Source organism: Schistocerca gregaria, chromosome X, assembly GCF_023897955.1.
Source record: "Schistocerca gregaria isolate iqSchGreg1 chromosome X, iqSchGreg1.2, whole genome shotgun sequence".
In the NCBI taxonomy this organism is placed as follows: Eukaryota; Metazoa; Arthropoda; class Insecta; order Orthoptera; family Acrididae; genus Schistocerca; species Schistocerca gregaria.
Genome location: NC_064931.1, coordinates 755523488 through 755549309, shown reverse-complemented (window position 1 = coordinate 755549309; position 25822 = coordinate 755523488). Strand labels below are relative to the sequence as shown.

Genomic DNA, 25822 nt, shown 5'->3' with positions numbered 1-25822 from the left:
ACCAGATGGCAGTTCTAAGAGTCGAAGGGCATGAAAGGGAAGCAGTGGTTGGGAAGGGAGTGAGACAGGGTTGTAGCCTCTCCCCGATGTTATTCAATCTGTATATTCAACAAGTAGTAAAGGAAACAAAAGAAACATTCGGAGCAGGAATTAAAATCCATGGGGAGGAAATAAAAACTTTGAGGTTCACCGATGACTTTGTAATATTATCAGAGACAGCAAAGGACCTGGAAGAGCAGTTGAACGGACTGGACATTGTCTTGAAAGGAGAATATAAGATTAACATCAACAAAAGCAAAACGAGGATAATGTAACGTAGTCGAATTAAGTCGGGCGATGCTGAGGGAATTAGATTAGGAAATGAGACAAAGTAGTAGGTGAGTATTGCTATTTGGGGAGAATAATAACTGATGAAGGTCGAAGTAGAGAGGATATAAAATATAGACTGACTATGGCAAGGAAAGCGTTTCTGAAGAAGAGAAATTTGTTAACATCGAGTACAGGATTAAGTGTCAGGAAGGCGTTTCTGAGAGTATTTGTATGGAGTGTAGCCATGTATGGGAGTGAAACATGGACGATAAATAGTTTGGACAAGAAGAGAATACAAGCTTTCAAATTGTGGTGCTACAGAAGAATGCTGAAGATTAGATGGGTAGATCACATAACTAATGAGGAAGTATTGAATAAGATTGGGGAGAAGAGAAATTTGTGGCACAACTTGACCAGAAGAAGGGATCGGTTGGTAGGACATGTTCTGAGGCATAAAGGGATCACCAATTTAGTACTGGAGGGCAGCGTGGAGGGTAAAAATCGTAGAGGGAGACCAAGAGATGAATAGACTAAGCAGATTCAGAAGGATGTAGGCTGCAGTAGGTACTGGGAGATGAAGAAGCTTCCACAGGATAGAGTAGCATCGAGAGCTGCATCAAACCAGTCTCTGGACTGAAGTCCACAACAACAACAGGGCTTTAATTACAGAGCCATGCATCATACTACACTGAAATTTTAGTACATAAATGTATCTTATGTTAATATTGTTTATTAGCTGTTTCACATCGCGGTGCTCATGTTACTTGTTTCATACATAACAACGACAACAACAACAGCGTAGTGGGAATGGTTTACTTCACGTTTTGAAAAACTATGGACAGACATTGTGCAGTAAACGTTTTAAATGTGCCACATTGTTCAGAACACTCATCTGTAGCCCAAAATACCACAAAGCTACACCGACGGGACGCCACTTCGCCAGTCATTCAGTTATTTCTGTATCGGAGCTGCATGTATGGGTGACAGTGGAATCGTGTGCATGTGATACTCCCTCTGAACATTTGTTCGGTTCATAATTCTTGCAAAGTACATGTTATAATAATTCTCACGTGGGTACGCAGTTATTATTATAGTGGTACCAATTACACCTAACAAGGAATCCCTTGAGTGTGAGGTCGCAAAATCCCAATGATTTTTAAGGCATTCGACGCCCCACATCTTGTCTACCATGCAGCCACGCTACTGACTGCTAATGTCTACAGGGGGCGCGACCGGAGGTATCCAATGGTGAGCACAACCTGAGTCTACGGATCGTAGTTGAACTGCTTAGTCAACGAGTAACTCGCAACAGAACTGCAGTGGTAGTGGCGTTGATACAAATCAGAGCAATGGCAACGATAAACAAAGCAAAGCAATGGCAACGATAAACAAAGCGAACATTGTATTGTATTTTCAACAACAGTTGCCGAATTAGACATTTCGTCAGAAAGGAGTACAAGGAATTTGGCAGAATGAGAAAGAAGTGGCAGATGAAATACAGGGTGTTACAAAAAGGTACGGCCAAACTTTCAGGAAACATTCCTCACACACAAATAAAGAAAAGATGTTATGTAGACATGTGTCCGGAAACGCTTAATTTCCATGTTAGAGTTCATTTTAGTTTCGTCAGTATGTACTGTACTTCCTCGATTCACCACCAGTTGGCCCAATTGATGGGAGGTAATGTTGACTTCGGTGCTTGTGTTGACATGCGACTCATTGCTCTACAATACTAGCATCAAGCACATCAATACGTAGCTTCAACAGGTTAGTGTTCATCACGAACGTGGTTTTGCAGTCAGTGCAATGTTTACAAATGCGGAGTTGGCAGATGCCCATTTGCTGTATGTATTAGCACGGGGCAATAGCCGTGGCGCTGTACGTTTGTATCGAGACAGATTTCCAGATCGAAGGTGTCCCGACAGGAAGACGTTCGAAGCAATTGATCGGCGTCTTAGCGACCACGGAACATTCCAGCCTATGACTCGCGACTGGAGAAGACCTAGAACGACGAGGACACCTGGAATGGACGAGGCAATTGACGATAACCCTAATGTCAGAGTCAGAGAAGTTGCTGCTGTACAAGGTAACGTTGACCACGTCACTGTATGGAGAGTGCTACGGGAGAAACAGTTGTTTCCGTACCATGTACAGCGTGTGCAGGCACTATCAGCAGCTGATTGGCCTCCACGGGTACACTTCTGCGAATGGTTCATCCAACAATGTGTCTATCCTCATTTCTGTGCAAATGTTCTCTTTACGGATGAGGCTTCATTCCAACGTGATCAAATTGTAAATTTTCACAATCAACATGTGTGAGCTGAGGAGAATCCGCACGCAATTGTGCAATCACGTCATCAACACAGATTTTCTGTGAACGTTTGGGCAGTCTTTGTTGGTGATGTCTTGATTGGGCCCCATGTTCTTCCACATACGCTCAGTGGAGCACGTTATCATGACTTCATACGGGATACTCTACCTGTGCTGCTGGACATGTGCCTTTACAAGTACGACACAACATGTGGTTCATGCACGATGGAGCTCCTGCACATTTCAGTCGAAGTGTTCGTACGCTTCTCAACAACAGATTCGGTGACCGATGGATTGGTAGAGGCGGACCAATTCCATGGCCTCCACGCTCTACTGATCTCAACCCTCTTGACCTGCATTTATGGGGGCATTTGAAAGCTCTTGTCTACGCAACCCCGGTACCAAATGTAGAGACTCTTCGTGCTCGTATTGTGGACGGCTGTGATACAATACACCATTCGCCAGGGCTGCATCAGCGCATCAGGGATTCCATGATACGGAGAGTGGATATATGTATCCTCGCTAACGGAGGACATTTTGAACATTTCCTGTAACAAAGTGTTTGAAGTCACGCTGGTACGTTCTGTTGCTGTGTGTTTCCATTCCATGATTAATGTGATTTGAAGAGAAGTAATAAAATGAGCTCTAACATGGAAAGTAAGCGTTTCCGGACACATGTCCACATAACATATTTTCTTTCTTTGTGTGTGAGGAATGTTTCGTGAAAGTTTGGCCTTCCCTTTTTCTAACACCCTCTGTAAGCGTTGCTTCAAGATGAGTGGTGTCGTATACGCTCGGGTGTGTGGACAATGTATATGAGGAGTACAATGATTACGATACGTAATTAACGAGTGAAAATCATACTGAAACAGGTGTCGAACCATTTAGTTCATCATCCTTGTCGGACAGGGAGCCACAAATCCCGTATCCAGTGAAACGTAGTAAAGGACAGTCGCTGACCAAGGAGCGGGTATTAAATATAATTACGTACATGGAAGATCATCTGCAGTATAATAAAAGAAACAATTGTGCATTGACTTCGAATAAGTTCGCAGCAATATAACCATGTAGTGCATAAGAAAAACTACAGATATGCGATGGAGGACAAGACGCACTTGTTCCGAAGACTGGTGTTTGCGAGTTTCAAGAATGCTCGATACTATTTACAGGATGTTCATGATAGTGACCTACTACTTTATTCACATCAAATTACGGTCGACATACACTCCTGGAAATGGAAAAAAGAACACATTGACACCGGTGTGTCAGACCAACCATACTTTCTCCGGACACTGCGAGAGGGCTGTACAAGCAATGATCACACGCACGGCACAGCGGACACACCAGGAACCGCGGTGTTGGCCGTCGAATGGCGCTAGCTGCACAGCATTTGTGCACCGCCGCCGTCAGTGTCAACCAGTTTGCCGTGGCATACGGAGCTCCATCGCAGTCTTTAACACTGGTAGCATGCCGCGACAGCGTGGACGTGAACCGTATGTGCAGTTGACGGACTTTGAGCGAGGGCGTATAGTGGGCATGCGGGAGGCCGGGTGGACGTACCGCCGAATTGCTCAACACGTGGGGCGTGAGGTCTCCACAGTACATCGATGTTGTCGCCAGTGGTCGGCGGAAGGTGCACGTGCCCGTCGACCTGGGACCGGACCGCAGCGACGCACGGATGCACGCCAAGACCGTAGGATCCTACGCAGTGCCGTAGGGGACCGCACAGCCACTTCCCAGCAAATTAGGGACACTGTTGCTCCTGGGGTATCGGCGAGGACCATTCGCAACCGTCTCCATGAAGCTGGGCTACGGTCCCGCACACCGTTAGGCCGACTTCCGCTCACGCCCCAACATCGTGCAGCCCGCCTCCAGTGGTGTCGCGACAGGCGTGAATGGAGGGACGAATGGAGACGTGTCGTCTTCGGTGATGAGAGTCGCTTCTGCCTTGGTGCCAATGATGGTCGTATGCGTGTTTGGCGCCGTGTAGGTGAGCGTCACAATCAGGACTGCATACGACCGAGGCACACAGGGCCAACACCCGGCATCATGGTATGGGGAGCGATCTCCTACACTGGCCATACGCCTCTGGTGATCGTCGAGGCGACACTGAATAGTGCACGGTACATCCAAACGCATGGTGGATATGTGGAAAATATCGTACTATAGAGTTTCCCAGACCGCAGTGCCATCTGTTGTTGACAATTGTAACTACTGTAATTTCGAAAGTTTGTCTGCCTGAAAATGTACTGTTGTCACAAGCATATTGCAACAAAGGGTGTATTTCTATCACTGCTCGTTTAGTTTGTATTGCCGTTTCAAATATACCGGTCATTTTTGAAACACCCTGTATATAATTAGGTCGACTGTTAATCTGGAAGGTACATTGGCTGCAAATATATGTCTTGTGGTGTGAGAAGTTGGAAGTGCTCTGCCCCTACGATTCTTTATCGTGTACATGATCTTGCAAGGACAATAGGGAATATTTACGTCATAGCAAGCAAGAGTGGGAAAGTGGGCGCAAGTGACCTACAACTATGGTATGAGCACTGCTTTCAGACAACAGCCGGCCAAATAACTTCATTTTGCTTGATTCCTGGTCTACGTATAACAATTATACTCCTTTAGAGCAAACTGTCCCTCATGAAAAATGTGTGACATTGCTGTTCATATCACATGGAACCACTGGACAAATTCAGCCTCTAGATGTTTGTTTTTTGAGCCCCTATAAAATACATTATCGCACTATTTGCAACTGTCCCTTAAACAATAGTCAGTTTCACGATAAGCTCAGTTTCGCCGGTCGTTGTGGCCGAGCGGTTCGAATCCTGCCTCGGGCATGGATGTGTGTGATGTCCTTAGGTTAGTTAGGTTTAAGTAGTTCTAAGTTCCAGCGGACTGATGACTTCAGATGTTAAGTCCCATAGTGCTTAGAGCCATTTGAACCATTTTTAGACTGTTTCGCATTCGAATGCTTGCCATCATATTCCATCATTTCTCATCACCCCGTTATATCAATATGATTCTATATGCATTACTTAAGAGTGGCTACCTAGCTGAACGTCCTACACGGTTCGTAACTCCCAAGCAGTTCGCCTTCGATCCTGATGGTTCTAGCCTTTTGATCAATGTGGCGCACCATTTTTCATTAGGTGTTGATGGTACAATTTAATAGTTTGTTTTTAACGTTTCTTGAATGTTGACGATGTGCATTTTGTGAATTATAATACATTCATCACAAAGAAGGTTGAACTCTGCACGTCCAGGTCACTCATTTTCTGTCACCCTCTTGATGCACATGGTGAGTCATCAGCAGCTAATTTTTTCCTGTCGTAATTGTTAACACTGTGCTTTCAAATGAGCCTTACTAAAGGTTGAACTTGTAACCTAGCTTTCAAGGGGTTTTTTGTAAGCCTTATACAGTGTGTTACAAAAAGGTACGGCCAAACTTTCAGGAAACATTCTTCACACACAAAGAAAGAAAATATGTTATGTGGACATGTGTCCGGAAACGCTTACTTTCCATGTTATACCTCATTTTATCACTTCTCTTCAAATCACATTAATCATGGAATGGAAACACAGATCAACAGAACATACCAGCGTGACGTCAAACACTTTGTTACAGGACATGTTCAAAATGCCTTCCGTTAGCGAGGATACATATATCCACCCTCCGTATCATGGAATCCCTGATGCGCTGAGCAGCCCTGGAGAAAGGCGTATTGTATCACAGCCTCCAGAATACGAGCACGAAGAGTCTCTACATTTGGTACCGGGGTTGCGTAGACAAGAGCTTTCAAATGCCCCCATAAATGAAAGTCAAGAGGGTTGAGGTCAGGAGAGCGTGGAGGCCACGGAATTGGTCCGCCTCTACCAGGGGTTGCGTAGACAAGAGCTTTCAAATGCCCCCATAAATGAAAGTCAAGAGGGTTGAGGTCAGGAGAGCGTGGAGGCCACGGAATTGGTCCGCCTCTACCAATCCATCGGTCACCGAATCTCTTGTTGAGAAGGGTACGAACACTTCGACTGAAATGTGCAGGAGCTCCATCGTGCATGAACCACATGTTGTGTCGTACTTGTAAAGGCACATGTTCTAGCAGCACAGGTAGAGTGTCCCGTATGAAATCATGGCGGTGAATCGAGGAAATACAGTACATACTGACGAAACTAAAATGAGCTTTAACATGGAAATTAAGCGGTTCCGTACACATGTCCAAATAACATCTTTTCTTTATTTGTGTGTGAGGAATGTTTCCTGAAAGTTTGGCCGTACCTTTTGTAACACCCTGTATACAATTGTTTCCCTCTGAATAGTTCTGAGGTATAGCAACTGTACAATGAATAAGTTTTTTAATACTTCATAATTAGACTTAATTTTGTTTAGTATTATCGGGCGTCCTTCAAGTAATGGTGTTTGTTTCCTAATGGTTAATTGGTTGCCTGTAGGTGTGCATAATAATAAAACGTAAAGAGTTCAGGGCTACTATACATGGCTGATTCTTCTATAGTTCCCAAATTATTATATGATGCATGAATAGAACCATAAACTTACTGGGTTTGCGTTGTGCCCACCAGTCGGCGCTATGAGCGAAATGCCTTGACAAAATGGAGCCAAACAAGAAAAGAGCTTTTGTGTGTTGGAATGTGCGAGATGTGTATCTGCTACAACAGTGCAGCGCGCACTAAGATGGAATCATGGAAAAATTGTCATGTAAATAGAGCATTAAGCGTTGGTATCAACAATTTAGGAACACTGGTTGTCTCTGTAAACAGAAAAGCACCGTCTGACCAAGTGTGCCAGATGCAACAGTGGAGAGGGTGAGGGAAAGTTTCGCGCGCAGCAGGAAAGAATGAACGGTCTGCACAAACTACGAACTTGGAATAGCGGGGCAAGCTGTGTGGAAGATTCAGCGCGATGGTGGTTACACTGCAGACTACACCGTTTGCGGCTCATGTAACAATTAGCACCGAAAGAGTATGGCTGGTGTCTCCTATTTTCCATCAGTACTTGAGGATGAACATTTCGCGTCGAAGCTTATATTTACCAATTAAGCAGCATTCCATTTATCTGAAAAGTTTAATCGTCACAATGTGGGAGTGTGGGCTACTTAAAATCCTTATGAAACTATGGCGCATGAACGAGTTCCGCCGAAGGTTAATGGTTTCTGTGAAGTGTGACAGACGAACCTGTATGGGCTGTTTCTCTGCTGTGAGAAGACTGTTGTAATTGTGGTTCTTTCCGCAACAGTCAGTTGATTCCGAGAATTTCATCTTGCAACAAGACAAGGCACCCTCTCGTTGGAGCATCGATGTTTATCGCTACCCTAACCGCGAACTTCCGTATCACTGGACTGAGCGTAGTGGTTAGGATGACGTGGATGTTCCCTTAGCCCCTCCTCCATTAGATGCCTGACAGAACAGGCACCACACATATAATAATATACATATGCCTTGACGTTAATGATAATTTCGATGCTAATGCACACTATGTCCGAACTCTTCTGGGTACCAGATAAAGCTATGAGCAATGGGGATAATGGAGCGTTACATGTATAGTGTGTGAGAAGTTGTGTCGGACGGAAAGCGTGTCCAGATAACCGCTCGCGTGAAGTGGGAAATCTGAGCTCAAGTCCTGGTCCTGCACAAATTTTCATTGCCGTCATTCCCTTATACAGCTGATGATTGTTCGTATCCGGAAGTGTGAATATATTTCATGTATCATGACCAGGAAAGGAATTCGTGGCGGGCCGCATCAAACCAGTCAGTGGACTGATGACAAAAAAAAAATCATGACCAATGTACACCGAGAGACAGAATGCCGCCTGATGGCGTTCTGGACATGTGACGTGGTAAGGGAAGTATATAAGCTGAGCACAGACGAATGGAAAATAATTCGGACTACAAATAAGGAAATGACATAAGCGACTTTGACAAAGTGCAGATTGTTATGGCCCAGTGCCTGGGAACAAGCAACAAGCATCTCGGAAATGGTGAAGCTGTTCTACTGTTAGGGCGAGCAGGCGACAATGTGATGGATGTCAACACATCACATAACATTGAGGTCGGAGGCTTGCTCGAAGCCGGCCGCTGGTGGCCGAGCGGTTCTCGTCTCTTCAGTCTGGAACCGCGGGACCGCTACGGTCGCAGGTTCGAATCCGGCCTCAGGCATGGATGTTTGTAATGTCCTTAGGTTAGTTAGGTTTAAGTAGTTCTAAGTTCTAGGGGACTGACGACCTCAGATGTTAAGTCCCATAGTGCTCAGAGCCAAGCTTGCTCGCACTGTAAAGTAGGATAGGCATCGATATGTGGCAGATCTGACGACAGAGAACAATGTTTTGCTGCAGGCATAAGTGTTTCAGAGCACACTGTGCAGCATATGTTGAACATGGAGATCCACAGCAGACGGCCCCTGTGTGTACCCATGCCGAATCAATGACATCGTCAGTTCCTATTGCAGTGGCCACGGGATCGTCGAGATTGAATGGTTGACCAGTGAAAATGTGTCGTCTGAATGAATCACGTTCCTTGTTGCACCAGGTAGATGGTCGTGTTCGGATACGTCGTCATCGAGGAGAAAGGCTGCTCAAAATATGTACCGGCCCATGGACACAGGCCAATGAGGTCAGTATTATGCTGTGAGGGACACTCCACATGGACTTCCATGAGACGAGTGGTAGTAATCGAAGCCATGATGACATCTGTGGACTATGTGAAAACTGTTGCTGATCACCTGCATCCCTTCATGCTTTAAGTCTTTCTTGACAGCAATAGAATCTTCCTGCTAGATAACTGGCAGTGTCACAAGGCTAGAAACGTGCTACAATGTTTATAGGTGCTAGATAGCTCATTTTGATGTCTTGGTTACCAAATTCATCAGATCTGAACCCAATAAAATACATCTGAGAAGCTGGACAAAATCTTCACGGTTTTCAAGCAGTGTCAATTCCAATAGAATTCTCGTGCTTTCGATAGCTAGCTCCCCATCGTCGTCTGTAATAAAACTACTGACTGCCAGAACTGTTTTTTTCTTAATTGTAAAGCATTGCCCTGCCCCACACCACGAGGGGAGGGCTGTCAGCGGCACAATCCTCAGCTCTTCAGCCGAGTGTCATAAAAATAATAAAAGAGCAAACTTATATACAAAAAGGAGAGGAAAAAGGGGGATATAAAAACTCAGTAAATAAAGTTAATGGAAGTTAAAAAATACACTAATATGGGAAAGTTCATTGAGGGACAGTTAAAAAAAGTCGACATACAGTTAAAATTACACATTTGGCGATTTGTGAAGCACTTAAAATACACTGAAGTCACACACACAAGTTAAAAGTCAGCCACAGTATAAAATCACACAGAGCGAGAGACACTTGAAAAACCACTGTAAGTGATGGAGAACACGTGAAGAATAAAAACCGCTGGTAGGGACCTGCTGAGGGATGGGAGCCCTGAGAGGAGCGAAAAAGAGGGAAGTGTAAGGTGCTGTGGAAGGGGGAGGGGGCCTTGAGTGGGTGCGAGAAAAGAAAGTAGCGAGGGGGGGGGGAGTGCACCAAGAAGCAGGAGACAGAGGGGGTGGGATATGAAGAGTGAAGGCAGGGCAGGAGGGAGCACAGAGACATAGAAGGGGGGCACAGGAAAGGGGGGCATAGGAGGGAGGAAAACCACTCAGGGAAAGCAAACAGGAGGGGACAGGGAGCCCTTAGAGTGAATAGGGGGAAGGTGGTATTAGAGCTGGTAGGAGAGGTGGATGTCAGGGTGAAGCTCATCATCCAGGAGTTGCGTTGGGAAAGGAGGTGGAGGGTGTGGAGATGGGGAGAGGGCGGGACAATGGGCTGGGGGTGGAGAGAAAAAGGGACACCAGGGGGTGAGGGGGGATTGATTCGGCAGACAATGTACAGGGTGCAGATGTGTTTGAGGACAAGAAGAAGGTGTGGGGAAGGGGATGGGGTCATAGAGGATGTGTGTAGGTGAGGCGTTCTAGGATTTGGAGGGCTTTATTGAATCTGGGCTGGGCAGAAATCAAATCAATGCTGGCATAACAAAGGATGGAGCATATCACGGATTTGTAGGTGGGAAGGATGGTGGAAGGATGAAGCCTAAATGTCTGGCTGAACAGGAGTTTCATGAGGCAGAGTCTATTATGGGCTTTGCGTGATGGGGAGTCCAGGTGAGGTGATGGACAAGGGTGAGGCCAAGGTAGTTCAATGAAGGAGTGAGATGGATAGGACGACCACAAACAGTGAACTAAAAATCGTGGAGGCAATAAATGCTCAAAATGATGTCCGTCAAGATCAATGCATTTGGAAATACGTGTAACGACATTCCTCTCAACAGCCTTCCGTAATGTTCGCACATGGATTGACAATGCGCTGTCGCATGTTGTCAGCCATTGTCGGTGGATCACGATAGCAAATATCATTCAACTTTCCCCACAGAAAGAAATCCGGGGACGTCAGATCCGGTGAACGTGCGGGCCATGGTACGGTGCATCGATGACCAATCCGCCTGTCGTAAAATATACTATTCAATACCGCACACGCGAGCCATGTGCCGGACATCCATCATGTTGGAAGTACATCGCTATTATGTCATGCAGTGAAACATCTTGTAGTAACATCGGTAGAACATTACGTAGGAAATCAGCATACATTGCACCATTTAGATTGCCATCGATAAAATGGGGGCCAATTATCCTTCCTCCCATAATGCCGCACCGTACATTAACCCGACAAGGTCGCTGATGTTCCCATTGTTGCAGCCATCGTGGATTTTCCGTTGCCCAATAGTGCATATTATGCCGGTTTACGTTACCGCTGTTGGTGAATGACGCTTCGACGCTAAATAGAAGGCGTGCAAAAAAACTGTCATCGTCCCGTAATTTTTCTTGTGCCCAGTTGCAGAACTGTACACGACGTTCAAAGTCGTCGCCATGCAATTCCTGGTGCATGGAAATATGCTACGGGTGCAATCGATGTTGATGTAGCATTCTCAGCACCCACGTTTTTGAGATTCCCGATTCTCGTGCAATTTGATTGCTACTGATGTGTGGATTAGTCGCGACAGCAGCTAAAACACCTACTTGGGCATCATCATTTGTTGCAGGTCGTGGTTGACGTTTCACATGTGGCTGAACACTGCCTGTTTCCTTAAATAACGTAACTATCCGGCGAACGGTCCGGACACTTGGATGATGTCATCCAGGATTCCGAGCAGCATACATAGCACACGTCTGTTGGGCATTTTGATCACAATAGCCATACATCATTACGATATCGACCTTTTTCCACAATTGGTAAACGGTCCATTTTAACACGGGTAATGTATCACGAAGCAAATACCGTCCTCACTGACGGAATGTTACGTGATACCACGTACTTGTACGTTTGTGACTATTACAGCGCCATCTATCACAAAGCGAAAAAAGTGGTCCAACTAGAACATTCATATTTTTTATGTACTACACGAATATGTATTAAAAATGGTGGTTGCTATTTAACAAAAACGTTGTTGATATCCGTTTGACCTATGGCAGCGCCATCTAGCGGACCAACCATAGCGCCATCTGGTTTCCCCCTTCAAGTTAGACGAGTTTCGTTCTTTGTAGTTTTTTCGTTTGGTGCTTATTTCGTGAGATATTTGGCCCGGTAACTATCAATGGACCACCCTGTATTCTGTTTCAACGTGATGTAGATTTAGGACTCTCATGTTATAGGCTGTTTTGTGGCTTGCTGCTGTTCTTAATCGTTCTTTCTTATAATTTTTATAATTTCACGTTTTATTGTCAGATTTGACAGACTGACAATTGTGATAGTTGGCCAAAGATGCTATACTGTTACAGTTGCTATATCGTTACAGTTGTTTCATATTGAAATAGAGTACAGAGTGACAGCGACCACTAATGTTATATGGACGTAAGCACAAAATTTGTGTGTCCGATAATACAATCACCAACATTATGATAAAATAAAATAAAAATGTTATGTAAGTTTCGTAGATGGTCTGAAGGTGCCAGTCTAGCCGAAATGGATCCACCACAATAAAAGCTCTTAACTCTTATAGCAGTAATTACATAATTTCTCTAAGAAATATCTACATCTACATCTACATGATTACTCTGCATTTCACATTTAAGTGCTTGGCAGAGGGTTCATCGAACCACAATCATACTATTTCCCTACCATTCCACTCCAGAACAGCGCGCGGGAAAAACGAACACCTAAACCTTTCTGTTCGAGCTCTGATTTCTCTTATTTTATGTTGATGATCATTCCTAACTATGTAGGTTGGGCTCAACAAAATATTTTCGCATTGGGAAGAGAAAGTTGGTGACTGAAATTTCGTAAATAGATCTCGCCGCGACGAAAAACGCCTTTGCTTCAGTGACTTCCATCCCAACTCGCGTATCATATCTGCCACACTCTCTACCCTATTGCGTGATAATACAAAACGAGCTGCCCTTTTTTGCAGCTTTTCGACGTCCTCCGTCAATCCCACCTGGTAAGGATCCCACACCTCGCAACAATATTCTAACAGAGGACGAACGAGTGTAGTGTAAGCTGTCTCTTTAGTGGACTCGTTGCATCTTCTAAGTATCCTCATAATGAAACGCAACCTTTGGCTAGCCTTCCCCACAAGATTATCTATGTGGTCTTTTCAACTGAAGTTGTTCGTAATTTTTACACCCAGGTACTGAGTTGAATTGACAGCCTTGAGAATTGTACTATTTATCGAGCAATCGAATTCCAACGGATTTCTTTTGGAAATCATGTGGATCACCTCACACTTTTCGTTATTTAGCGTCAACTGCCACCTGCCACACCATACAGCAATCTTTTCTAAATCGCTTTGCAACTGATACTGGTCTTCAACGCTGCGGACCCATTGGATGGTAAATTATTGACAAAAATTCCATTCTGATTTCCAGCACTAGCAGAGGTATCCTAGATGTTCGTTTGCGTCATCCCGCCCCGGGAACCATTATGTAGTATTGGCATGGCAAACGTAAGACTGTAGCCCGGGAGAGCTGTCGCAGAAATTAGTCGCGGGCAGTGGTTGGCGCGACGGAAGGTGGCCTGTCGGCCATAATGAATGGGCCCGCGCCGCACGGATTAATTGCTCAAAGCGGCGCTCACAATGCGCAGCGCCACGTAGGCCGGTAGTCCCGAACACGCGGCCGCGCGCACCCGCCTTGTTATGGGCCTCGCCACCCCCATAAATCCAGCCGGCAGTCCTGATAAATCCCGCCTGTAAAGGTAAAACGCCGTTGATAAAATTTACTGGTGTTTCGCAGCGGGAGCTGGGCCGGCTGCGCGCAGCTTGTGTTCTGGCGGCGGCGGCGGGGCGGCCAGGGGTGGGGGCGACGTCTCATTCCCCCTCCCTGCGCTCCGGTGGGGCTCTGGAAACAACTCACTCCATGCCAAATGCGTCTCGCGCCGCGCTGCCGCTTCGGACAACGCACACACTAGCGACCGCGCTCTGTGCGACGCACTGCTGTACACCTGAGGTTAGTAGCAGACACGGCACGACGTGACATCGAAAAGTTCCCGAAATACGAACGTTGCGCGCACACAGCTAGGTGTCTCCGTTTCCAAGGTTACTCCAAAACAAATGCACACTATTTATGTACTGTTTTCATTCAGCATATGTGAAAGTTTTAGTGTCCAGACACATCCTTCTCGCTTGTTTTCAAACTTAGTTCAACCTGTTCCCGAGAGTGGCGCAGTCACAGCATGTCTTCAAGATGGCTGCTACACCTAACGTGCTGTCATAGAAAACGAGACAGTGGGAAATATCCACAAGAGGTTGGAAAAGGTGTTGTCGATCACAGTGCAGTTAGTCTGTGGGCAAGCAGGTTACGCGATGAAAGCGGGCACGGCAATATTGAGGATTGTCCTCGCAGCGGCAGGCCTCGTACTGCACACACTCCAGACAACGTGCAGAGAGTAAACGAATTGGTGACTGCTGAGAGGCGCATCACAGTGAACGAATTGTCACGCTACGTTGGGATAGGGGAAGGAAGTGTTTGCAGAATACTGAAAGTGTTGGCGTTAAAAAAAGGTTGCCAGGCGGGTTCCCAGGATGTTGACAGTGGCTCACAAAGGAACAAGAAAAACGGTATGCAGCGAATTTTTGGAACAGTACGAGAATGGTGGAGTTAAATTGTGACAGTTATTGAAACATGGCTCCATCAGTTTTCACCAGACGAAGAGGCAATCAATGGAGTGGCATCATGCAAATTCGTCCAAGAAAAAAAAATTCAAAACCACACCTTCTGCTGGAATAGTTATGGCTACGCTGTTTTTCGATTCCGAAGGACTCTTACTTGTGGACATCATGCCAAGTGGAACCACCATAAATTCTGATGAATATGTGACGACACTAAAGAAACTTCAAGCCCGACAGAGTCGTGTTCGACGACATCGGCAAAAGCAGGATGTTTTGCTGTTGCACGACAATGCACGGGCACATGTCAGTCAAAAAACCGTGGAAGCGATCACAAAACTCGGATGGACAACACTGAAACACCCGCCTTACAGTCCAGACCTGGCTCCATGTGACTATCATCTCTTTGGAAAACTGAAAGACTCTCTTCGTGGAACAAGGTTTGAAGATGATGACTCCCTTGTGCACGCTGCCAAACAGTGGCTCCAACAGGATGGTTCAGAATTTTACCGTACGGGTATACAGGCGCTGGTTCCAAGAAGGCGAAGGCAGTTGAGAGGGATGGAAATTATGTGGAGAAATGAAACTATTGTTCCTGAAGGATGTATCTACACACTGTAAAACTTTCAAACATGTAGAATAAAAGATGGATTAAAAAAATAGTGTGCATTTCTTTTGGAATGATCCTCGTCCATCCTTCTCGAATCTGTGTGGCAAGTGACTGTGAGCTGTATGGTTTTGTTGTTGGTGAGCTTATTTCCATTGTCGCATTTCCTCTAGTGTGCGGTTTTACGAAGGCCGATATGAAAGAGCAGCGTTCATGTAGGCTTATAAAGTTTCTTTTATATTTAGGGAAACAGCTGTAGAAACTAACCTAATGTTGAAGCAAGTTTTTGGAGACAACGGAAAGGTCAGAAACAGATTTACTAGTGGTGCAAGCGTTTTAGAAACGGGTGAAGCTGACCTTCAGCTGGCATCACACCAAAAGTGAGAGATTTGATTATGCAACATCGTAGACAGATGATAGAAAACCTCTGCAACGCCTTGGGAATAATTTGTAGTAAATGTGAACATATTCTGACAGAAGAATCGAACATGAGGAGGATTGTGGCGAAGTTTGTAGCAGACGTCTCCGAGGGAATAAGCTGAAACATCTCGTGAAGTTTGCATCGAAGTTAAATATTGCGTCAAAGTTGGGTTTATGGCTATGACCGTTAAACTAAGTAGTAATAACCGCAATGGAAGAATCCTTCACCTTGACAGCGTTGCCCTGCTTTATACTTTGAACTGTGAATTAATACGAGACTATGATCCAGGTTTTAAACGGGCTGAATAGTGTTGACACCAGATCTCTTGCAGCTACTCGCTGTAAGTATATATGAATTACACCTTATAGATGTAATTCATGCTACGCAGATTTGCTTGTATTCTGTATCCTACAACACCAAGTAAATGTAAAAGGTCTGAGCTAGTGTGCAGAAATTTATCGCGGAGTCTCCGTCTCCACAAGCACGAGTGTTGAAGTTCAACAGCAACACGAACTTAACTGAATAGCTGAAAACTTTATTTCAACAAAAATTTCCTCGCTGCTGACGGTAGGTTATTTCCTCTCGAATTTAAATGTAATTAAAGCGAAAGTAATACGATCGAGAACGTAGTTCTTAAGTACACAGATGTAGAAATTCCAATGTCGAACAGGGCTGTGAAAAGTAATTTTGTAAGAATACCGAATTATATGAACACTTCATCTATTGTTCAGAAACTGAAAACAAAACCTAATATTTCATATACAAATCTCATTGAACAGTTCATGTATTTTTACGTAACCATCCATACATGAAAGATAGAGAAAATCCCCATATAATCCTATCAAGGTCCAAAATATTATGACGAATGGAACAGCGGCGAGAGAAATAATCTGAAAGCTCGGATGACTGAATAGAAATTGGATATTGATTCCTACATGTTCTAACGAAGTTGTGAAATCGAACAAAGACCTTATGTTGCTTACGTAAAAACCACTGCAAAGTTTCCAGCGGAAAGGAACCTCACGTTTCACAATCTGAAAACGTAGATGACAAACCATCATATAAATAAAACGCAACCATCTCGACATAATCAAGTAATAAGTGGGTTCAGTGTGTCCATTTTATTATCACTAGACAAAGCGTCAGTAATAAACAAATCGACACGTCGGCACAGCACCAGACGGAAGAAGAGAGTGTCCCCTTACCCACTGGCCATGCGGCGACCCTAAAGGCCTCTACGCACGCACCAATTTGTCGGCCGACCGTCCGACGGACAAATTTCGTGATAGCCTACACACTTTTCGACCCACTGCACTCAGTGATTACAGCGCCAGCCTGTTGTGATTTGTTTATCTTAAGTTCACAGAGTTTGCGTTCTACGAGACTCCGCTTGGTTTCCCACAGAAACAAAAAAACGGGGGGTGGCCTTGGCTGTTTTAGAGGTAACAAGGCGAAAAGAAGCCGAGAGAAAGCTGTGTTAAGGAAGTGGGTAATGGAAGCAAAGAAATTCACTTAAAGAGCTGGGAGCCAATGATTTTCGTTATTACCTGTGAATGGATGAATCATGCATTTCGGAGCTGCTGAACATGTTCAGACTATTCTCAACGAAAAATGAACAAGCATGAGAGAGGCTGTAAGCTACGAGGAGAGGTTGTTAGCTGCATTACGATTTCTAGCCAATGGAAGAAGTTAAGAGGGTCTCAGATTCAGTGCTGTTGTATCTCCAAGATTCCTAACAGAAATGATTCCTGAAACTTGAAACGTGATTTATAGTTGACCGAGGATATACATTATAATCAAGCAAAATAAATAAAACAAAATATGTTCATGTAAACATTATTAATTTACTGATGCATGTAGCATAAAAGACGACTTGTAAGCTTAAGCAGCTCATCTCAAATTCATTCGACTCGTTGAGACATAAACTCACAGTCTTCATCCAAAGATGAGTTACTCTAGCAGATCGTGAAGTGACTAAAGATTCCTTAAGACAGACATGTGCCTACCTTCACAACTCGGCATGGAATGTGTCTGACCCCCGACGACTGTCGATCTCGGCGAAAGAAAGCGCTGGACAAGTCGATAGCGACAAGAACTACTTTGTTGATCAATTTTTTTGTCCTTTTTTATATTGACAGGATTGTTCGTAAAGCCTTTCTAAGGCATTTGAGGGAAAAGAGGAGGTGAAAACGTCCACAGAGGTGGTGTATGAATGTCTGGACGCACCACTAGGACAATGCGTGACAGCATACGGCCTACATTATTCAGGAATTATTGACTAAACCAAGATGAAAGGTGCTCCCCATACGCTATGCTCACCACACTTAGCTCCATGTGACTTCTTCCTCTTGCACAAGATGCAAATCAAGTTGAAGGGGAATAGATTTGATACACTTGAGTGGAAGCAAGCGGAACAGCAGAGGGTACTAAACACTCTAACGAAGAGAGAACCAGAATGAATTAAACAATTACTAGGAACGTTGGGCCAAGTGTAATCGCTCTCAAAAGGTCTAATTTCAAGGTGGTGGTGCAGAATAGCGTAATTTTAATTGATATGTTTTGGATCCTTTTGATGCCACCTTCTATGTGAACGTCCGGTAGCGTTCTCGCTTCCCGCGCACGGGGTCCCTGGCTCGATTCCCGGCGGGGTCAGGGATTTTCCCTGCCTTGAGATGACTGGGTGTTGTTGTGTCGTATTCATCATCATTCATCCCCATTACGGTCAATGGCAAACTACCTCCGCTAGGACCTTACCAAGTCGGTGGTGCGGGTCTCCCGCATCGTTCCCTACGCTCCTCGGAGTATGGGACCTCATCACCATCATCTATGTGAACACCATAGATGTGTTGACTGTGCCAGTCTCTGATCGGGTCCATATGTCATTCACCTATCAATGGAAGTGGGTTCCCCTCACAGACGAAGAGCGATACTCGAAGGGAAGGAAGGTATCATCAGACAGTTCAACAGTCTCTTGAGGAAGATAGTAAATTAGACTCCTTTCTAGCTCATAGCAAGTCGGTCTCACAGATGCAGTGCATGTTGCCGTTGCTAGAGTTAGATAAGTCCCTACTACTTCATCGAAGGCCAGAACACTCCATCCATGAGATTAAGTGACTACAGCTTGAAAGAATTTATTTTCCTGCGTGAGACTGTTTTTTATTTGAGACAAATACTATTTCTCTGGTGGTTGTATTATTTCAGCCCCCCCCCCCCCTCCCCACCAAGATATAACCCAGCAATATCACACAAAATTACGTTATACACTTCTATATGTCGGGATGACATGATATAAAATGCACCATTCCCGACGAATGGTGTGGTACTATAAAAAACTGGTAAACTGAATTTGAATAAATTGATGATTTATTCACGCGACCGGTTTCGCAGCGTTGAAGCAGCCTCTTCAAATGGTTATGCATAGAAAGGAAAGCATTCTTGTAATTTATGCAACTAAAAATCAAGGCCAACCAATAAAAATAAACCTACGTGAAAAGTATTTACAGTAGTGTCAACAGATAAGCACACGGAGATGTGCGCAAGTTTCGCAGTCATCTTGCATAATTTTTTCCTTCTGGTGATTTTTGTCTTTTTAGTAACGGATTACGGGGCTGGTTAATGGATTGTGTTTCTGAGACAGACGATCTCCTGATGGTGTCTAATTTTTGCTGTTTGTATTACATTTTAATCATATTTATTGCATTTAACTACGGTATTTTTTGCCATAGTGCCTTCCCCTGTTCATGGTGTTAGAATCTGTGACTATGAACGTTGGGAGCATGTCTATGTGACATTGCTATATGTACCTTTCGTTTAGGTTTGTTTTCATTAGCTGTCCTTAATTTTTGAATTATATGTATTGAAAAGATGCTTTCGTTTCTATATAGTATCACCCGAAGATGCTGCTTCAACGAAGCGAAACCGGTCGTGTGAATAAATCATCAAATAACAGTTGTTTGCGGTTTAATTCAAGTTCAATTTAGCATTAGTTTCATCGGGTGTGGGTGTAAGTAAGTAGCTCTGAGCACTATGGGACTTAACATCTATGGTCATCAGTCCCCTAGAACTTACAACTGCTTAAACCTAACTAACTTAAGGACACCACACACATCCACGCTCGAGGCAGGATTCGAACCTGCGACAGTAGCATCCCCGCGGTTCCGGGCTGAGCGCCTAGAACCGCGAGACCACCGCGGCCGGCGGGTGTGGGTGCCCATGTTATATAGCTGTACGTAAAATAACTGATATGAGACTGTATCTAGAATGTAAAAGTGCAATCTATTTGTAGGCTTATCACCGTTCCAGCGCGCACACCACACTGAAATAAAAACACTGAAGGCGTTGTTGCCGATCTGTCAAACGCATCGTACAGCTTCTGATGATATGTTAATGATGGGCAGTCGATCTTACAGGCGAACATCGAGTATTATTTTTGTCTAAAGAGTATCACCTGAGGTGCCAAATCTAAACAAGCTCTGTGCTTGGCTCCATCATCTCTGCCTAGGTGTGCGAGGGGGCGTACTGGTGTTCGCTGCTCGCTGAACAGTTATAGGTGGGCCGATAGTCATCAGCGGACGTCTTTTTTTCATCACCTGAAACAGTAGAGCAAGAATCAGACAAAGCAAATCCAAATACATACAATTGAGAGAAAATTATCACCTCTCAAAAATGTTCCGAAGACAGTTCAACACGCAGCAACACATAAAACGTGAAATGACATAAAATTCAGTGAGCGAAGTATGTAAGTGTTGCGTTATTGTTTTTAGTAAAACAGAAATTCAGGTAAGTTTTCATATTTAAAAATTTCCGTGTTTGTCATGATCATTGCCGTCGTCAACAGCCATTTACACTGCAAGATGAAGGCCTCATCCATACTCTTGTACGTTCGCAGTGTATAGTTCTGCACAGAGTCTGTCTGAGGCACAAGTGACACAACCCGCCTCTTGGGGCACCAAACCGGGAGATTTGCATAGACTGCAGATCACGGTTAGTATCGAAAACTGACACGGGTGAAAGAGTGCGGGGGAAAATGGAGGCATGGGGGTGCCAAATGACTTGTCGCTTTGTAGAAAAAGTTCTCAGACCGGCCCTGGTTCTCCACGTACTGGTTCGCTCCCCGGACAAAAAATTGTTGAAATAAATATACTGGTTTGTGTGCACTGTAACTTGTAAGAGAAGGCTGATGTCTTGGCCCGAAAAACAAACAAAAAATATCACTGAGCCACTTCCAGCCGGCACTACACCGTCCACACGTTGCGATTTAAACGTGTTATTGGCCGATCGGTGCATTCGGCATTATGCGTAATTTGAATGAAGTAGAATCGCGACCGGTCGCAGCATACTACCCGCCAATACCCAGGTAGCCTCAGTTTCTGCGTTGTTTGGCCTCTTAAAAACGTACTCTGTGTGCCACTCTGAGCAATGACCTGCTGCGAGATACCGTACTCCCTGTTCATTGCACACGTTCCCTACGCTGTGTTCGCTCGCAAACCGGTTGAGATAGACATTCAGTGACTAACAGTAGCAATTCCTGTCGGATTTGAAACCGATTTCCCCTGAAGAGTCGTGGCACACGTGTCCAGTGCCTGTAGGTTAAGATATTTTTCCGACCTTTGTTTTTATGCCGTAGTACATGACTGCGGTAGTACACCATTCCTAGTAAACACATTGACCCGTCCGCGTTCATGCGCCAACAAATCGAACAACTTTAGTCACGGGGCGGCTATAGGCACATCTCAGCACGAAGCTTCTTTGTGTCGTCTTCTCAAGTTTCCAGGTCCACCCATATTACTACACTTATTCCATACAACCGACTGTCACATACAGTTCATTTCAGTGATTTGAATTACGTAACCGGTGGAGGGTCACAAGACTGTCTAGGTTCCATAACTCTCCAATGCAACCAATGAGTTTTTTTAAGGACGACTAATGCGGTATTCTGTACGGTCATTTTTCTCCACCATATTTCCTGATGCCATCTGCTGTTGCATTAGCCTTGTTTTTAGTCGTTTCTTATCACGAAGAAACTAGCAAATAATCCCACTTCTGTCGATTTGCTCGGCCATTTGATCAGTCAGTATCCACTTCAGTTTCATACTAATCACCTCACATTCTCAAATGCCACTTTTCTATCACTCATTTGTTCACTCTCCGCCGCGCGGGGTAGCCAGGCGGTCTTGGGCGCCTTGCACGGTTCGCGCGGCTCCCCCCCCCCCCCCCCCCTCCTCAGACGTTCGAGTCCTCCCTCGGGCATGGGTATGTGTGTTATCCTTAGCGTAAGTTAATTTAAGAGGGATAGGACGTCAAAAAATTTTAAAGAATTCGATTTTTTCAAAAATATGCCTATTTTGTAGTATACATCTATCTGAATAATTTGATGTATAAAACATACACTCCTGGAAATTGAAATAAGAACACCGTGAATTCATTGTCCCAGGAAGGGGAAACTTTATTGACACATTCCTGGGGTCAGATGCATCACATGATCACACTGACAGAACCACAGGCACATAGACACAGGCAACAGAGCATGCACAATGTCGGCACTAGTACAGTGTATATCCACCTTTCGTAGCAATGCAGGCTGCCATTCTCCCATGGAGACGATCGTAGAGATGCTGGATGTAGTCCTGTGGAACGGCTTGCCATGCCATTTCCACCTGGCGCCTCAGTTGGACCAGCGTTCGTGCTGGACGTGCAGAACGCGTGAGATGACGCTTCATCCAGTCCCAAACATGCTCAATGGGGGGACAGATCTGGAGATCTTGCTGGCCAGGGTAGTTGACTTACACCTTCTAGAGCACGTTGTGTGGCACGGGATACATGCGGACGTGCATTGTCCTGTTGGAACAGCAAGTTCCCTTGCCGGTCTAGGAATGGTAGAACGATGGGTTCGATGACGGTTTGGATGTACAGTGCACTATTCAGTGTCCCCTCGACGATCACCAGAGGTGTACGGCCAGTGTAGGAGATCGCTCCCCACACCATGATGCCGGGTGTTGGCCCTGTGTGCCTCGGTCGTATGCAGTCCTGATTGTGGCGCTCACCTGCACGGCGCCAAACACGCATACGACCATCATTGGCACCAAGGCAGAAGCGACTCTCATCGCTGAAGACGACACGTCTCCATTCGTCCCTCCATTCACGCCTGTCGCGACACCACTGGAGGCGGGCTGCACGATGTTGGGGCGTGAGCGGAAGACGGCCTAACGGTGTGCGGGACCGTAGCCCAGATTCATGGAGGCGGTTGCGAATGGTCCTCGCCGATACCCCAGGAGCAACAGTGTCCCTAATTTGCTGGGAAGTGGCGGTGCGGTCCCCTACGGCACTGCGTAGGATCCTACGGTCTTGGCGTGCATCCGTGCGTCGCTGCGGTCCGGTCTCAGGTCGACGGGCACGTGCACCTTCCGCCGACCACTGGCGACAACATCGATGTACTGTGGAGACCTCACGCCCCACGTGTTGAGCAATTCGGTGGTACGTCCACCCGGCCTCCCGCATGCCCACTATACGCCCTGGCTCAAAGTCCGTCAACTGCACATACGGTTCACGTCCACGCTGTCGCGGCATGCTACCAGTGTTAAAGACTGCGATGGAGCTCCGTATGCCACGGCAAACTGGCTGACACTGACGGCGGCGGTGCACAAATGCTGCGCAGCTAGCGCCATTCGACGGCCAACACCGCGGTTCCTGGTGTGTCCGCTGTGCCGTGCGTGTGATCATTGCTTGTACAGCCCTCTCGCAGTATCCGGAGCAAGTATGGTGGGTCTGACACACCGGTGTCAATGTGTTCTTTTTTCCATTTCCAGGAGTGTATATATTTGAGAGTTTATCAGACACGTTATCTGGTCTTAAGTTTACCAAGATTGAGCGCCACACCCCTTTGCACAACATTGTTCTGTCATACGTAAGTGAAGAATATCATCACAGGAATTCTCTACCAACTGCCGTTCAGGGACCTAACAAATGAAAACTTGTAGAAAAAAATGTCTTCATGGCAGTACCCAAAACGCAAATGAAAGTTTTAACCAATGTGTATGGGAAAAATTGCCAAAAACCATTTTTGTGGGAAGAAATGCCCTTACTATTGGTGTTTGTGATGCAGTTTCATGTTTTAATGATGGTGTGCAATGCAGGAAATATGTTTTAGAAGAAATGATAGTTAATCCCGGAGTGAACTGCATCAAAGCTTTGTACGCGATGGATAGAAAGCGTGTAGTGAAAGCAGATAAATCGTTTTTGGAGGTGATAAAATTAAGGAGAGTGCATCATACTAATATGAAAAGGAATAAAACTGATTTAGAAAATTAAAAAGAACGTGATTATGCTGCTGGACAGTTCTAAAAGGATGCCAAACACAAGCAGAAACCTGAACGGCCACTTTCCGCAAAACGCAAATTTCTGTACTGATGTACATGTAACGTCCAAAATAAATATCCTATTACTTTCAAACTTGGTATGCTTATCAAACACAAACTCCTTAATGTAAAACTCTAGAATTTTCCAGATCTATTAAGAACTGTGGTAAAAATAGAGATAATTAACTATAAAATTTGAGTTTTTTTCTAAACATTAAGTTTAAAATATAACAGTTCATTTATTTTTTCATAAATTAAATAAATTCTAGAGTTCAATACACCTGTAAGTATGGTTTGGATGTTCTGCAAAATTCATTGAAGAATCTCTCTTATTTATGAAGAAATGCGTACTTATAGCAACAAATGCAGCCAATAGTAAGTGAAAAAATGATGAAATTTAAAATGAAAAAAAAATATTCTGTTGTGTTTTTGAACTTCCACTGCTATGAGCGTCAATCCGGAATCCTTCCTGGTCATGCTAACAAAGTTGCATGAATTTATTTGTAAAAGTATGCACAGTGGAAATTAAAATGTCTTGTGGGGCCTCTTTTGCTTCAAGCCGACCCGTTTGACGTCCTACCCCCCTCAAGTTAGATTAAGTAGTGTGTAAGCCTAGGGAAAGATGACCTCAGCAGTTTGGTCCCATGTGAACTTGCCACAAATTTTCCGAATTTCCACTCTCCTGTCATTTTTTTTTTTTTTTCATTACCGATATGTTCGTCTCCCTTGCCCGAACAGCGGAATTCAATATCTGGATGGATTACTCATTTATGTTAAATTTCTCACCGAAGTAAATTATAGCTGGTCGTGCACACTGTCTATAGACTTACCACTTCATTCGCATTGGAAACAGCTTCTGAATACGGGTTTTAGTTTTCCAGACTAATATAAAGCAGCTTTTAGTCTGCTGTTCATTTATTTGAGCGTCCAAACTCTCGTTGTTTCAGTTGTCTTACGTACATAAATTCATAAGAAGGTTTAGTTAAGTTACTGTTAACCTTTCATTTTCTTGATGTAAACTCATTGAATCAGAAGGCTTATTGGAGATGTTGGTTAATATGTTGATGTTGGGAGATACGACTCTTTGTTTCTTAACTATTGTTTAAGAGGACAACTCATTCGTCTACATTTCCTCTTTGGAAACGGATCTAGTTCTTGCCTCTACAGCTTACCACACGTTACACTGGGCTATTTGTTTCTGCGATCAATATTGTAACAAAAAACATTACAATACACAGTATTAACGCAGCTAATATATCTAATTCAAATACGATGAAACTGTATATACTGTGGTTAAAATCTTCTTTAAAATACAATCTTCCATTCTTCTAGTGATAATTACATAAAAATAATAGAATTTACTAATTTTTCTCCATCAATTCCACATCTACATCTAAATGTGTAATCTGCAAGCTATCTTACGTTGTGTTGTGGAGTGTATTTTGTGTAACACTGTTACTTGCCCCCTTTCCTGTCCCAGGTGCGAATTGTGCGCTGAGAACTATTGTTAGTAAGCTTCCGTGTCGGTTGAATCCCTTTAATTTTTCTTTCATGGTCTTCTCGTAAGAGCCGGCCGCCGTGGTCTCGCGGTTAAGGCGCTCAGTCCGGAACCGCGTGACTGCTACAGTCGCAGGTTCGAATCCTGCCTCGGGCATGGATGTG

The 25822-nt window shown here is 44.6% G+C and overlaps 1 protein-coding gene across 1 annotated transcript in view; it reads left to right on the top strand.

Moving 5' to 3' along the window:
• Positions 1-14146, top strand: part of LOC126298305 (uncharacterized) — a 179281-nt gene extending 165135 nt beyond the window's left edge. The window contains exon 3 of the mRNA XM_049989602.1: positions 13907-14146. Within this exon, the coding sequence (XP_049845559.1) occupies positions 13907-14146 (240 nt within the window). The remainder of the gene's footprint in view (positions 1-13906) is intronic.
• The last annotated feature ends 11676 nt before the right edge of the window (positions 14147-25822 follow it).